Genomic DNA, 16,802 nt, shown 5'->3' with positions numbered 1-16,802 from the left:
ATTGTGGGGGGTGATACCATTTCATATGATCAATTTTGGAGGATGGAGTTTTAGCACTAGAGAAGATCCTGAAAACCATCGAATGTGTGGAGTACTAGTATTTCAGTGGGAAATTATTATATGTGTAGAGCCTAATTAAAATGTTTATTTATTATAAGGGCATAAAGGATGGTTTGTTCATTTATATGTTTCCCTAATAATTTTAAGGGTATTATGGCTACCCATTTTTGTACCAGGCTAAGCGTATAGAGGAAAACAGAGAGGAGTGAGATAATCATTCTTCTTCATTGTATAGCAAAATCACGCTGCAGGATGAAGTAGGCATAGCTCTTGTGCTGCATTGAGAGTGAACGATCTTAATCGCGTATTTTATTTATTTATTTTGCTTTTGTTTTATGTTTCACGTTACTAATTGCACTCAGTAGTATATATTAATTGTTTAATCCATTACACAAGCAATATCTCAAAAGCTAATCCTCCTAGCTTGCAGCTGAATTCTCATAAAACTTGTGAATGAAGAGCTCCTATACTCACACGGGGGGTCAGCCAAGGATGAAGGTTGTTAATCAGTTGGTATCATAGTAGCAAAAGCCGCAGCCACTCACAAGTGCACTGCACACAGATGATTGCAAATGTTGTGTAACAGTGCACTCCATTCAAGACCGCATTCTTGAATTAATTTTGTGACCGATGACTTCATGGTGCAGTGGTTACGCTGCATAAAGTTCTTTACAAGATGGGTGCAAAGTACATACATTCTTCCCAAATTCATAGTTTTTACCATTTATTTCCCTTTTGAATTACTAAAATCTGCTCTTCCTTAAGTTATCATCCAAAAATCATCAATTCAACGCTCTCCACTGGTGCAATTTTCAATCGTTATTGGAAATGTACGGTCCAATTTGTATAATTTTGCCAGTGAATTTAATTAACCAATAATCACACAAACTCTGTCAATATGCATGCAATAAGTACCTTATCTTTCCATATTCGAATATGTGAATTAGGAGAGAGATGTGACCTGGAGAGCTAGGTTGCTCCTCGTTTGAAGCAGTGGCGGAGGCGCGAAATGGCGGAGAGCAGAGGCGGTGGTAAGTCAAACGAGCGGCACCAACTGAGTCAAATCGAACGGAATGTCTGCGAGTTGGTCCGCCTTTAACGAAGACTAGATTATTCCGGGCCGGAAGTATGGCATTGGAGAGAGTGGAGGGAGTGGACATACCGTAGACTGCTGCCGCGACTCGGTGAGTTGAATGTCCGGCGAATCGAACTAGGAATCTAATGCCGGCGACGAATCCAATACCGTTTTTCGGACAGGGAGTAGAGGGAATAGTAGTATACGTGTTAGCCATATGTTTCGGACCAGAAGATATCCTATCTTCTCTCTCACACATTGAAATATTTTAGATGAAATTACTAGAAAATCTAAAAATTATTTTAGAAATTTCTTAAAAATATTAATATTTTCTAATTCAAGAACTAATTTGTTAAAAGCTGAAAATTTTTAATTTTAAGAATTTGTTCGATAGTGATTTTGAGAATTGATTTTTTAACCGTTAAAGAGAAAAGTGAGTCCCATCAATAAAAAAAAGAAGTAAAAAATGAAGGCTTATTTAGGAAAGTAACAGTCAAAAAATTAATATTTTTGATGAAAAATCAGAATCAAACATGCATTAAGAGAAGAAAAAGAAAAACAAACGGAATACTAATTCAGGAGTTTTATTAAAATATCTATTTAAGACATTTATGAGTGGTTCGATTTTGAGCATTTATAAGGATTTCGATTATGAATTATCCATAACTTACCACATTTTTTTGATGTATTTCGCATGACCATTTTGTTTATTGAATTCTCAAAAGAATAATGTTAGCTACCCCAATTTAAGTGGCATTGATGCTGTATTAAATGACAAATAGAATTAAATGACTCATTTAATTTCACCTATTGCAATTCCAATGAGACTAAATAGCATCACTCTTCTCAAAATTAAATAGTTTTTGATCATCATCTAAGCTTTAGATCGACCTACTTGTTCATTAAGACATTTTTTACTCAAATATCGTACGGACTTTTAAAATTCCATCTTAAGAAATGAGCGACTTAAATTATAAATAGATAGAAATGAATGGTAAATAAATGAGTAATTTGTGTCTATCTCAAAGCGTGTAGATAAAATGAAAGTTTAACATGCAATTCACCATAGTGTCATTGACATTCATATAAATAAAAATCAGGACGCTTTTCATATCAGACAGTCATCTACATTGAGTTCGAGTACAAATGCAATACATATACACCCTTTTAATCAACAAATAAGTAAAAAAGATGAAAAAAAAAAAAAAAAAAAAAAAAAAAAAAAAGAAACTTCATTACTCACAAAGGAACATATCCAACCAAATCAAAGAATTTGAACCTGCCCGAAGTCGTTAAACTACAATCTGTAGATCAAGAAGCATGCAGCTGTAGTTGAAGATGAGACCAAAAAAAAAAAAAAGATTCACTTTCCACACGATACGACATAATAACCAAAAATTGATACAAAATCCTAAGTACATAGTCGAAGCACAATGATCTATAAAAGTAGGTCGCAATGGATGTATATACGTCCAATAAACAACTTGCAAGCGTAGAAAAGAGATGGGAAAAGCACTTCGTTTTTGAGTTCGACCCTAGAAGAGATCGAATTTCTTTTTCTGCATATCTTGCTTCCACTTGGGCAACTTATAGAATGCTTCTTTTGTAACTCCGAATACATCCTGGAATTCTTCCTCTGAGAGATAAGCCTGGAAATCAACCAATATTAAACCAGAAACAACATTACTATATTATACACATAAAATTTCTGATAGTGATGATATGTCGAACCTCTCTTCGTTTAAAATCAATGCCAGTGACAGGATTGTCAGATTTAGCCTTCAGCTGCTCATAATGAAACGTAGTTTGACTACTTTCAGAGCCATTCTCATCCTGTTCCCTTTCTGGATTTGGTTTTGAATCCTCTCCGTTAGCCTCCACAAAAGGATCGACTGTCTCAGTTTCCTCGACTTCTGAAGCCTCTTTAGAATTTTCAACCTCTTGGGAATTTTCAATCTTTGTTGTGGCTACAATTTAGATGAAATGTTATTTCAGGAAACTGTAGTTTTTTACACTTACAGCATCTATAAAAAGTTTCATCTCTAGCAAGGAAACAATATTTAACTTCAACTGAGATAAGGAGATGCTGAAAATAACTTAAACAAAGTGATGCTTCAAGACTAATACAGCCTATAAGCAGGGATAATTCTGATACCAGGACGGCTAGCTTCTACTGATGGACTTGTATTCTGCCGGACAGGAGAAATATCAGGTGATCCGCTCTTTTCGGCAGTCAGAACAGATGATAAAGCTGCTACTGCAGCTGCTCTTTGTGACCCTTGGCTTTTTCCTCCTGATCTTGGGGCAGAAACAAGTTTTGGCACTGGAGATGAATGAAATGCGGAGTTTAAAGCAGCTAAAGCTGAAGCTCTTTGAGTTTTTCCACCGGAATTTGACCCATTGGACTTCTCCTGGTCATTGAAGAGCGTAAACGAAGTCAATACATATTTCATACAAAATCCCACACGTTACATTTGGAGAGAGCATCAGCATTCAATATAACTTCTGATTTTGCAGCTTCACATCATACACTTGTAAAAAAATGTGGATAACATTAATACTGTTGGAAGAGTTCATATCAGATGTACCAGGACACGCACGAGGACATAATGCAGCACAGGTCGAGATAAAATTCTTGAAGGATAATCCAAAAACTCAAATATTAATTCATCAAAATCATATTCAGGCAGGAAAACTTTGGGAAGGATAGGAGGGAATGGAGGTGCCGAAAGAGATCAAACTACTAAAGAACATTTATGTAGAGATTTTTTTCTATCCCTTTCCTTCTTTTTATATTTGACAAAAACTGTATTGCAGACGATGCTTAACTTTATAAGACAACTAGAAGAACATTGAAAACTGAGGTTTGTTGCTTTACAGAAATAAATCAAGATTTTACCTCCACAGCATGACCTGCCCCAAAGAATAGCATAACCTTCTTCTGGAATGAATTTCCTTGTGCCTGTTCAGTGAAAGAAAAGAAAACATTTCTCGCCATTAGCATAAACCATGCATAATAAAATAACTAAGAGGAGACAAGCATAATAATGTCTTACAGAAAAAACTGATTAACGAAAGTTAAAGCTCAAGCTGATCTCATCTAAGAATATACTCATGTTACCCAATTACAAGTATGTTTGGTTAATCTTAAAAAGACTAGCAAGTTACTTTTGATTTCAAGCTTCTATTTTGCAAAATATACACCATTGTGTCGGTCTCAAATTCACACTTGTGGGAAAAATTACTTCAGAAGACGATGTTAAACAAATATCTCCTTCAACCTAAACTAAAATAATTTTTTTTTGGTAAAACTCGAGAGAGGAGAAAATTCTATGACATACACTAGCTTTTGCAGGATCCCATGAAAAGTATGCGGTGAAGAAGCATGGCTCATTTCCTTCCGTGACTTTGTATAGTGGAACATTTGGAGACAAACCCTCCAATGAAGCAGCCATGTTTACATATTTCTGCAATAAGCATATATGGTTCGAAAGCACAAGATGAAAACAATTTTAAAATTTTAAATGCTTACAGAACCTTCAGCAAATACCTGCCCAATTTCAAAAGAATTTTGCTTCTCTTGGGGGTCTACTGATTGACCAACCCAAACAAACACTTCAGCATGTGTGTCGAGTATCAATATGTCCTCAGTCAAAAGGTCATCTTGAGCAAAGTTGTAAATTTCTTCAACCTGATATTATAGGTATTATTCAGAAAACACACGTCTATGATGTATAAATAGGAATGCTGGAACTCCATAAATGATTTCTCCAGAACACACCTCAAACTTTCCTGGCGATCGCATTGCAGTAGTAGCAGCACCACAAGAGAAATAGTTAGAAGTGCACAACGTTACAAGATGATTCAAGATTCAATGAAGCACGTTTGACTTCTTTAAAAGATTACGTATAAAACAAGTTTTCAAATAAATAAGTTTTGATTAATCAAACTTCAAAATAATTAAGTGCTTAATTTGATGATAAGGTAAGAGTTGACTTTCAAAATAACCAACTTTATTTGCTTTAACACGTCCCAAACATGTTTGGCAACAAACACTTTTCCTTCATTTAAGCTTAGACAAACATGCCCATATCTAACAAACTAATTAGCAGGAACTAACGTAACTGCATAAGAAAGGATTCAAACCTTTATTAAAAGAGAACTCAAACAAGTGGGGATCTCTGACAACATCAGGAGATACTTTTTTGCTGGTGTAACTTTGTTTTCCTCCAAGAGGAAACCAAAAGGCTGAGCTCTCAGTTCCTTCTTTTGCATGTTTTACAGTTACTCCCGGCTGAGTTCATAACGGAATTGGAAAATTGAAGTTAATTGGAATACAAGAGGCACGCAGAAATAGTTACAAGTAAAAGAAGTTAAATTTAATGTTATCATTTTAATATTCACCAGTGTAACAGTAGACATCCCTTCTGTAGATCCTTCAACAAAGGAAAGACAACATTATCCCCCATTAAACGTTCAAACGGCGCATTTTAAGAAGGTAGTTGGACATTTGATTCTATTTCATCTCTAATCTTGGGACTATTCAAATCATTACCTTCATATTGCATCTAATATTAAATACAAATTTTTTATAAGAATCGATCCCGTATGCATTCACACCTAAAGTGCACTCATGAGCTAATTAAATATTCTGCTTTATCCCCATTTATGCAGGGGCGGGACTTGACATTATTGAAAAAAATTTGGTATAAGTGTCCAACTCCTTAACATCAAACTGATAAATTTTCATGGTTCTTATCCTTTTTCTTATGGTGACTGAAAGTTCTAATGATGAGAATGAGAAACGAATAAAAGACCACAATATATACTTCTACAAAGTGCCTACCCTGAGAAACTCTGAGACTTTGGCGGCTAACTGTTGCTGCTCAAAGGTACTTTGATTACCATGCCAACTGAAGATTGAAGATCCAGATTGCAGAAGAAAACAATCGTATGAGTTCAATGAAGTAGCCACCTAAAACAATAAAACAAAACTAAATTAGATACTGAAGTATTACTTCAACAGGCAAAGAAGTTATCTCATGCAATATAATCCATAAAAGACAGGAGTTGGAAAGCCACACATTGAAGTAATTCAAGTGACAATTAAGTTGATGAACCTACAGCATCAACTTGAACAGCTTTGTTGTTATGCACAGACGTTCCAGATATCCGGACAAGTGCAACAGAGTCGGCAGTGTAAGTTTCATCATTCAAACCTTTGTCAGCTATGTAGTTCTTGTAACCAGAGCTCATGCCACCCTAATGAAAAATTCAAGATGGTTAAAGCAAGACCTCATGTGACTTCATTCTATGACTAACCTAGTTTTCTTTCTTTTTCTCATTTGTATTCCATGCAGCTGATAGGGCACCTTAAGAACGACCATCGGCTGAAAGATGGCAATGAATTGGGGCGGCTCTTTTCCTTGAAGTATCCGACCCTGCATGAGGCATTACTCAGTCTTAAACCTTTACCTTGCATTGTCTAACACTATAAAACATTTTGAGTGTAGCTAAGCTTAAAAATAGAGTTAATTTAATATAACTTTGTTCCTCTAAATATGTTTGGATAACTTACTTTTCTTAACTGATAAGAAAAAATAATTTTTCTAAAAGTAACTTCAGTAACTTATTTAAAACTCTGACTAACAAAAAAATATTTATTCTTAAACAAACTTGTACGCTTAACAGTGAAGTTATTAAGCTTTACTCAATGTGCTCGTAATGATACCTGTACTGGTCTCCCTTTCATTGAGTTACACATTGTAGTAGCCAATCGGGCAGCTATCTTTTGGTCATCCTGAAAAGAGCAGAATTTAGCCTTGCTAATGACTCCACATTCTTCAGACTAAGCCCAGCTTGGCCCCAATTTTTGGAAACCCTTTTACTCAAACTCATTTTCAACTACACATTTTATGGGACCCACAACTTTTATCAACTTTTCAGCCACACATTTCATGAACTTTTATCAAGATCTAATAAAAATCTGATTTTTAGCCAAACCAAACAGGTGCTAAATAGAATCAACATAGTTTTGACAAATACCAGGATAATGTGCTGAATGGAAAAATTATATTGAAACATTTACAGGACAAAAAGAATATCCAATTCTTTGTACCAAGGTACAATTGAAAATAATCATAATTTCAAAATGAATTTAACAGATGATATCAATATATAAGTAGTTAATTATAGAAAGCACATAACGTATAATAATTTGATAGAAGGATCCGCACAAAATAATTCATCTTAAGATCCAACAGGAAATTCCAAAACTATGTTGATCACATCTTTAATCTAAACCTTTATTTCTGTCTAAAGTCAAATATCCTCAACATGGCACGAGTTTAAGACAAATTGTGATGTACAGCTAATGAGTAGTGAAAATGTGTATTACCTCAATGCTGTCTTTTCCAATCCAACAACACAAGTAGTAATCTTCTTTCCGATCATTAGAATGGTAAGTATAGAGGACAACATAGCAATCTCCGCTGAAAAATTTACCAATATCTTCAACGGGAACTGGAGTTTTGGCACTGCCATTGATGCGCCAAACCTAGGAAAGTACAATATTTTGAAATTTAAACTTTTCAATATAATCTAGCTAACCCCAGAATAATCAGGTAACTTGTTAGCAACGAGACCTCTATTTTTCCACCTCCTTCAAGCAATGGGGGGACCTCCTCATTCACAGTAGCACTTTTGCTTGCTCCCTTGACGCCAACACCTTGCTGCTTCAGCAAAGCTACCAGCAAGCAGAGTGGCTTCAGAACTTAATAATGTCCAGAAAATATGAAGTATATTTTTAAGAAGAAAAGAATGAGATATACCAGCTACTTTGCCCCTTCCCTCCTCAGCAACAGAAGGTGCTGATCCCGATGGCCAAGAGTCAAAGTTGGATTTAAATGAATGTGTCTCATAACCTTGAATAAGCCTAATTACATGTGTTGACTTTGGTCTATTTTGGCTAGCCACAAAATCCTGGGGAATACCATATACTAGTGAGCTTCCAAGCTACATATGCAATACAAAGCATGTTTGGCTAAGCTTAAAAAATGTAACATTTTGTTTCCAAGCGTATGTGGATAACTTGTAAGTAAACAAAGTTACTCTTTTCAAAAATAACTCTTACCTCATTATCAAAATAAGTATTCTGTTTGTGTCAAACTTTGACCAAAAACATTTATTTATTGAAAACTTGTTCACTTATAAGTGAACTTTTTAAGCTTAGGAGACATGCTCAAAATATGCAAAAATAAGCATCTACCTCAGCAGCTTGAATTGCAACTTTTCTCTCCTCTACTTGTGTTACCCGGCCTACCCAAACAAATACCTCAGCACCACAATCCAACAGATAGCATTTATTGTTTTCCAAACTTGACTTGGAAAGATCACAATCTACACCTTTTACTTGACCATCAATAATACTGCAGAAAAGCAAAAGAGGAACGTTGATTTAGTTCCTTGATTCAATAACTGACTAAGAAGTTTGACAAGGAACATGATCCAGTGAAGAAGCTCAAGTACAAAATCAAAAATAAGAAAGCACATGCAAACAGATACTAATCAACCAACTTATGCATGTGTGTGGCAATTAAAAGTGAAACATCTAATTAAAACAAATGTCATCAAAAGTGGAAAAAAAAGTGAATACAGTTATATGCTAGAGAATATTAAAGGTGGAATTATATCCTCCTTGGCATTAATTAGTAAATATTTCACAAACAAGGTCCTTAAACATTAGTGAGACATTCCCTAACACTTTTTATGAACAAGGGCTGAGACCTTTCTTAGAATCATGAGAATTCCATTTGTTAGCAATATGAAGTATTGACTTAACAACTGATTACTTCCAGACCCTATCTCATTTCAGTGGCTAAGATGAGAATGAATGAGAGTGGCAGAAGAAATGAAACAGCGACTGAAACCGGATATCCCCTTATGCTGCCAGAAACCTCCCAGCTATTAACACATGCAATACTTTAATTTCACTATTATAATTTGAACTGAAAAGGCAGCCAGTTGATATCTCTGATTTTACTTCATTTTCTTGAACTATCTTTCAATGTGTAATATATAACTTTATCTATTCACCAAAAGCGTTCAACTCAATAAATTGAATCTTACTATTCACCAAAAGCGCTCAACTTAGTCACTTGAATCTTACTAAAGACCAGATTGTAAGGTAAAAAGCACGATGCAGATGATCTAATCATTCCTGATTCAGTATCACCACCAAATATTAGCATGACAGCGAAACAAAACTAAGCAAATTTTTGAGTACTTCTCGTTTATGATAGAGCTACCAATTTCTACAGAAGTATAATGAATCTATAATATTTGCAATGTGAAAGCATCTAACTTAAAACAATATACAATTAGACTTGGAAGCATAACTACCTATAAAACTTGGGAGGGGTCTTCTCTGGAACAATATCATCTTCAGTAGCAACCTTCTTGCCAATTGGAGCAAACCCGCCAAAGAGGAGCCAAAATTCACCAGAATCTGTCTCAGCTTGCAATTTCCCGTCATCTGGTGAGTTAACAACATTTCCAGAAAAATCAAATAGAATGAGTAGCGGTCTTAAAATAGAAACAGGTTTCATACTGGAAAGGACAGAAAAGCAAGACAACTGTAGAGCATAGGACTTTACTTACCAACAATGGCAACATCACACGTCCCCTCATGGTACTTTTCCTTCAAATACTGAATTACTTCTAATGCTTTGGCCCTCTCCTGAATGTTGGAGTTTGCACCATTGAACTGATATATCTTGCCTCTAGTGTCCAGAATAAAAACATCATCATGATTTAGTGAGGAGCGGGAAAAGGGGACCTGCATAACACGAAGAACCAAAGAAAATTTTCATTCTATGATTTTGAAGTATTGCTTTGAATATAATACTGTCAATACATTGATTATTTTACCTGCTTCAATCTTACAACACGTTTTCCTCTACAAATATATAGTCGAGCTTCAAATTCTTCTTCTTCAGCTTCCTTAAATCCAGATGCAACACCACCTTCCAATGGTATGATACACGGTTTGAAGTATGACAAGAATTTGTCAGATTCATGGCCTTGTAGTTCTCTATGCTGCACAGCACGGCCACCTAGAATGGCATCAAGTTCAATAGTTTTGATAGCTGCTGTTCCCGCTTCATCCTGAGAAAATGGAAAAAATAAACAAATAAAATAATAATAATAACAAAAACAACAACAACTTAAAAAAGAAAAGCTTAAATGAAATAATACAAAGAAATTAAAAAAGAAAAGAAGAATGAGATCATGCCTGGCTAGTGTCCTTTCCAAGCCAGAAGTGTATGTCGTAAAGATAAGCACCTCCCTTGCCAGGACTTGTCTATAGTAAAAAGCATTGTGTAAGAAGTTTAAAAGGCTTATTGATTTTTATCCTTCTCTGATTTTAAGAAAAGATAACCAACTAACCATTCAATCTCATCAAATTAAACCCTGAACTAGCAAGAAGCAGAAAAAAGAATCATACAAACCTGCAATAAAATGTATGAATCTCCAGAGTAGAATTTACCATAATCAGATTTTGGCAAAGGAACTGGTTGGAAGTTTTCAATTCTCCAGATTTCAGTCCCTCTGTGGAGTGTTAAGATCAACCGAAAGGTAGAAACTTCTAGCCAATAGAAGTCGAAAACAAAAGCACTCATGGAATTGCAGTAATAAAAATTCATCTTTTATTTATTTTTTCATTGTACAAGAAATACTAAGCAAATTAGTTAGCTCATCAAGTCTTGTTAGTATTAGAAAGGATACATTCTCTGCCCTGCTCCCTGAAATGCAGGTTCCAGTACTTTTGCTGGGCTAGACATCGTATGATATTGTTTCCACTACAAAAGACTTACACTGAAAGACAACAACTCCTAATAGCTGTTTCTAAACTCCACCAGAATTCACTGCTGAGACAAAATTATAAGAAAGATTATAGAAAGAAATAATTAAGCATCTAGATAACAAGTACAATGGATCTAGAACTCAATAACCCTCTGTTAAAGCTGCAGTAATTGGCATATTTGTGCATAAGAGCAATCAGAAAAGTAATTGAGAAAATGTACATAGTGCAGAACCCCATGAAATCTGCATCACTCTTTTAAAGAGAACATCTCTATTTCCTAGCAGTAGCGTTATACATGCAGGTTGATCCTAGCTGCTTTCAGGTCTAGGAACCCATCCTTGTATTACTCACTTCCCTTCACTAACTTACATCCATGATAAAATACTAACGAGACAACTAGCATTGAGTGTTTCTGCACATTGAGCATCTCAACTCACACAACCACCACATAAGTTGCATGAAACAAACTTAATAAGAATATTATTCCTCTCCAGAAGCCTTTCCCCCGCCATAAAAGGCATGGCTAAAAAGAGAGCCTTTCCATTCGACAAATATTGTAACTTGTAAAATCATTCAATAATTTCAGAACAGTAAAACATACTAGCTTGTCTTATGAATACAATGCTTGTTGTTTTAAAAAATATACTTCCTCAGCAGTACAATATTTACAAAGTTGAAAAGTTATAAGAAGATAAATGTATAATTCAATGAGTATCGAAGTCAATATTATGAAGGGGCAAACGGAGATAGGAAGTAAACGCTAAGGTTCTGAATGGAATCTAGTATCCATAAGGCAAATTCAGTCCATCATTATAAGTCTTTTGATACCTGAAAACTTGAGAGCTACAAAGAAAAGGCATTTAACCTAAGCAGGCCATCAGAATATGAATACAACATTGAAGAACATTGAACAGTAAAATAATGCCAAAAAGAAAATATTTTTGCCGCTTACAACAATATTACATGAACAATGCTACCACTTTATGAAAATTAGCTACTTCATCTTTATACTATGCATTACCTGGTCCTCCAACATAATTCTAGGTCAACTAAAACCCTGTCCTCAAATAGCTTTTCACTTTCCACAATATTGCCCAGGAGATCATTTTTGCCCTTTCCACTTCAGACGAAATTCAGGCACTACTTGGAAAGCTAATTCTTTCATACAACAGCTCATGAACTGTACTTGAGACTTTTCCCATGTAGCAATGTTGAGAAAAAAAAATTTATGGTCCACAAGAATATGCTCTTGTGCAATACTACCAATATTATGAACTTGTTTGGTACAGCTAAAAAGTCAATTAAAATTAATTTTTTGACCGTTATTTCACTATTACAACCGTTATTTTTAAATTCTTTTCTAACAGATAGAATCCACTTTATCTCTAACGGTAAAAAAATTAATTATCAAAATCCTTACCAAGCAAGCACTATAATCCAGGCAAACTTGTCATGTGCTAGAAAACACTCACAAATAAGACCGAACTACAAGATTTTGTTCTTTCAATATAATTGGCCACAGGCGTTTAACCTCTCCTCCAACGACTTCTTGGATATTATCTCAAATTTGATGTGCGAAGAAGGAAATTAAAGTTAGCTGCATTGGATTTCTTGGTACATTCATAAACTACTAGCACAAGGTGTTAACTGATCAACAATTTTTGAATAATCACTCAAATCATAAGGCTGACGTCTTCCATGCATACCAAAACAATTTTTGAGTTTCGCTATTTCTGCTACGTATAAATGGGTATGAGGTTGAATCATATGAAACAAGAATCCCCAAAGGGGGTGAATGGAGTTGCACGAAGCAAGAACTAGAGCTTAATGTTAAAAAAAAGCCGGTCACCTCGAGCTAATGCTTGTTGGATATTTTGGTTTGACAGTGCTTCACATCGAAACAAAAAGAAAAAAGGGAGCTACGTCTGAGTTAAACATGAAGCAGAGCAAAAAAATAAAATAAAGCTATGTCCTTATCAACAAAACTCAGTCATTTATTCTTGACTACACGAGACAATGACATTGGATATCATGGGCAGGTTTACTCCAGTTCAAAACATCTCTCAAGTATTTTCTTAAATTACAAAAGCATTATAATAAATGCCAAACTTGATTCAAATAATGCCCCCAACTCTTCAAAGAAATTATTCATCTATAAATCAGCGTCTCTGCAGCTAAGCTTGCACCATTTTCCAGCATGTAGTACCCCAATCAGCTTGTATTTAGAATACTAGAATTCAACTTCAGCAACTTATGATCTCCGAAAAGAATTTGGAAATCGAGATACTAGTATATGCCAGCAATTCAAATTATTGCACTTACTAACAATAAGCTTACCAACTAAAATAAGCAATTTATAGGCGGTCGATCATAAGAACTCATAGAACAGGATCCCAATTCAAAGATTTTTATAAAATCTCAACAGCCAACAGAAAAGTTACTCAAGATTTGATATTTGAGTCAGACCCACAAAAACCTCAAGTTCACCTTAAAGATCCTTCCTTCACCATACCACTTCAAAATTAACAGATCCTAAGAAAACGAGGAAAAATATATAAAAACTAATCTGAACATGTAACTTAAGCTTGCAAAGAAAAAAATAATCAAATATCAGACACTCAACAAGCACTAACTTATTAAAAGAATAAATCTCCAATTGAATTAAATAGGTAAAGATTTACATTAAAACAAGCCCAACTCACAAACAACCCACTGAAGCTCAAATCTAACACACTTTAAATCCGAAACACAAAAATCCATATCCAAATTCAATAGAAGGGATCTAAAGAAGCAATATTAAGAGTCATTTGATAAACAAACCTTTATGAGATCTCCACAAATTCTCTATTTCTTGAAAAATACGACGATAGGTGAAATGAGGCGTTTTTAGAGCGATAAAGCAAAAGGTTTGTAGGGAGAAAGGAAGGTCGAGCTGGCAAATGTCAGCAAGAAAGTGAGAGACCGATTAAGGGGAGAAAGGACTGAATAATTAAGAAAACATTACAGATTTAATCCCCAACCTATTCACTGAGTAGCAAAGAAATCCCCATTTTAATTTTTTGAATAGAGACGGTCCCATTAGCTTTTAAAATGGTCAAAAGTTTGGCGATTGTCCTAAAATGTAGTGCTGAATACTAACCATCAATGATATTTTATTGAAAAATGCTATTTATATATATATCGGGATTGACACTCCGTTCTATATATAGCCCCTGTTTGATCCTCATTATGTAGAAAAATTAATGGAGGGAATAATATTTTTTTTGAAAAATGAGTGGTTGAAAAGGAATGAAGAGTTTTCGATTTACGTGTAATATTATTTTATGAAAAATTGTGTAGTTGAAAATAGGAGAAAGAGAGAAATGAAATGTAATAGAATTTAATGTAATGTGGCTCAAACGGGGGCATAGTAAAACTCTATTTATTAGTCATTTTTATGGATTTGACCATAAGATCGGTAAACTCCTTATTTTCTCAACTCGATGGTATAGGAGATGGGGGATGGCCGATGTCCACAAAGGGTTGAGCGAATGGAATGGAAGCAATACATGATTTGGGGTGCTCTCTTTTTCTTTTTTCTTTTTTTCTTTTATCTTGGTTTTGTCCCTCGACAAATGTTTCACACCAGCCTTGTGTGCATGCTTGATGACATTTTGGACAGTTACTATGAACTAAGCACCTCGATGCTACAAAAAGGTTAGATCGGGAATATAAATACCAAAAAAGTATGGGAACTGGTTTGTTATTAAGTGAATAAGTTGGGGACTAACTATGCAGTTTCCCAAATAATTAATGTACAGTATGGTAGTATCCTATGGCTTTTATTTCTTTTTTTTTTTTCTTTTTCTTTCTCTTTCTAACTTTTTGGGGCTACTGAGATATGCTTCAGAAAATTTGTACAATTATTTTCAGACAGTATATACCAAAATAAAGGTAAAATGTATACAGAGAGATAACGGAAAGAAGGGAGTGAATGATGAGATAGTTTCAGTGTGATGAGATAATGAGTTGGAAAAGAAAATAAACATTTATTGGGTTTTTCTTTAATTTTTCCTCATATTTTCGTTGGCTTATTTTTTCTCAATAAAAATAAAAAAAATATTTTTCTTTGGCACTTTTGAAAGAAATAGCTCTGCTCCTGCATTACTGGAAATATTTATATTTTCCTCTATAATTATATAGAACACATTTAAAAAAAAAAAAAAAAGTACATTGTAAAAGAGATTAAACACGAACCAATTTGATCGTGAGATAAAAACCGGTAATTCAAGATTGTGTAAACTTTCTTCCAAATAGTTCAATTTACTGCTTGGTATTAAATTAAGTTGTTTGACATGGTACATGTATAAAATGTTACTCAAAATCTCTTAAACTTGTTTTCGAATATTTCAGTCTTTAAATGTCTAATTCATTACTTAGTATTCACGTAGCAAAGGCGATAACAAAATATAATCGACTGTAAACTTGTTCTTGAATTTTTTGATGTATTACTTTGTATCTATATCATATTTAGAAACAAAAGAAGAAGCTTCGTGCAATATTGAGCTCAATTAAACTTAATGATCGAATTAAACACCCACATCGATAGAACTCAAAGCAACAACAATAAAGTAAGTTTCATTTTGGATATATTTTCGAGTCGAATATGAATTTTGTTTGCTTTGAGTTCAATTTATGTTATATCATCTAATACGTTAGAGCCTCAACCATGTTATATAAAGAAACAACCTAACAATGTTGAAGTAACTTTTAGATAAGAAGGCTAATAAAGAACTTTGTTTGGTTTGTGTCTTTTTCATTTCAACTTTGAGAAGAGAAAATGTGTTTTTGCTCTTTCTTCACTTTAAATATAATTCAAGATTATTGGTGGAGGTCCCATTTCCACTTGTCTAAGCTTCCAGTACTTTACAGTTAAATACACAAAAGTAAATAAATCAATCTATTGAAATGGCTTTAGTGGGCCAAACAATTCTTAATAACTAACTCGATCAAATGTTCTTTCTTTTTCTAAATTTGTTGTAACTAATTTTATATGTTAACTGTAAGGACAAAAGAAAAATATGTTAATTGTTTAACTAGTGTTCTTTTTAATCATTTGGCATTTTATTTGAATTAAATTATTAGTTCTCCATTCTTATTTTTGTTGAAAAGTAGAATTTGTAGAAGTATCTCGTTGAAAGAACATTCTTCAAGAACTCCTAGTTATCTCTCTTGAAAATGGTCAATCTCGACAATTCAAGCATTCGATCTCTTTCCCATAACAAAGGTTTAATGGAAACACTTTGAACATTTCATTGGTTATGATAATGAAAATTCTTAAAACTCCATTGATTCCGATAATGACAATTTCGATATTGGAATGAAAACAATCATATTGGTCAAAAACAAAGCGACATTGCTGACTACGGTGAGAACAACTCGACTAATGATGACACTGGGGATGGTGACAACATAGGGGCAAATGTCAACGTTGAAGTGAATGCTAGGAAAATTTGTAAATTTTAATCCTAATGACGCCGAGATTTTTGGTTTATCGTGGAAGAGAGCCCATGTCCACAAATCATGCATTTAATACCTCTATGTTTTGACTCGATGGTTTTGATAAATTTCTCTAGATGCACTCTATATATGGCATTGTATTGTACACTGTTTCTGTTTTCTATATTTGCCTTCAAAATTTCTTTGAAATTTCGTTATGGTTTTAGGCTGCAGGATTTAATTGCCTAACAAACGCACACTAAGGTTGGCAGAACTACCACGTCTCATTAATTTTTTATGTGACTTATTTTTTATTTGCGAGTA

General features: G+C 34.2%; 2 protein-coding genes across 3 annotated transcripts in view; both read right to left on the bottom strand.

Annotated features, from left to right (window-relative positions):
* LOC111370236 (thioredoxin reductase NTRC-like) overlaps window positions 1-1,378 on the bottom strand; it is a 7,607-nt gene extending 6,229 nt beyond the window's left edge. The window contains exon 1 of the mRNA XM_022991923.1: window positions 1,022-1,378. Within this exon, the coding sequence (XP_022847691.1) occupies window positions 1,022-1,352 (331 nt within the window). The 5' untranslated portion in view covers window positions 1,353-1,378. The remainder of the gene's footprint in view (window positions 1-1,021) is intronic.
* An 845-nt stretch (window positions 1,379-2,223) lies between these two features.
* On the bottom strand, window positions 2,224-13,964 carry LOC111370223 (villin-3-like). 2 transcript variants are annotated; one of them, XM_022991910.1, is made up of 23 exons: window positions 13,821-13,964; window positions 10,922-11,064; window positions 10,645-10,744; window positions 10,428-10,496; window positions 10,064-10,300; window positions 9,794-9,971; window positions 9,536-9,668; window positions 8,403-8,562; window positions 7,966-8,116; window positions 7,780-7,880; window positions 7,533-7,691; window positions 6,867-6,935; window positions 6,508-6,576; window positions 6,260-6,397; window positions 5,982-6,110; window positions 5,282-5,429; window positions 4,917-4,927; window positions 4,686-4,826; window positions 4,477-4,602; window positions 4,035-4,097; window positions 3,291-3,546; window positions 2,867-3,102; window positions 2,224-2,784 (listed from the first exon to the last, which is right to left on the bottom strand). In XM_022991910.1, the coding sequence occupies exons 2-23, from the start codon at window positions 10,975-10,977 to the stop codon at window positions 2,671-2,673; spliced, it is 2,844 nt and encodes a 947-aa protein (XP_022847678.1). In that variant the 5' UTR covers window positions 10,978-11,064; window positions 13,821-13,964; the 3' UTR covers window positions 2,224-2,670. The 2 variants fall into 2 exon arrangements, with proteins under 2 accessions (XP_022847678.1, XP_022847686.1); XM_022991918.1 differs by having other exon boundaries at window positions 10,922-11,061; window positions 13,821-13,960.
* Between the last annotated feature and the right edge of the window lie 2,838 nt (window positions 13,965-16,802).

This window comes from Olea europaea, chromosome 2, assembly GCF_002742605.1.
Source record: "Olea europaea var. sylvestris chromosome 2, O_europaea_v1, whole genome shotgun sequence".
Classification (NCBI taxonomy): domain Eukaryota; kingdom Viridiplantae; phylum Streptophyta; class Magnoliopsida; order Lamiales; family Oleaceae; genus Olea; species Olea europaea.
Note: the sequence above shows the minus strand (reverse complement) of the source record. Positions and strands in the feature narration are given on the sequence as shown.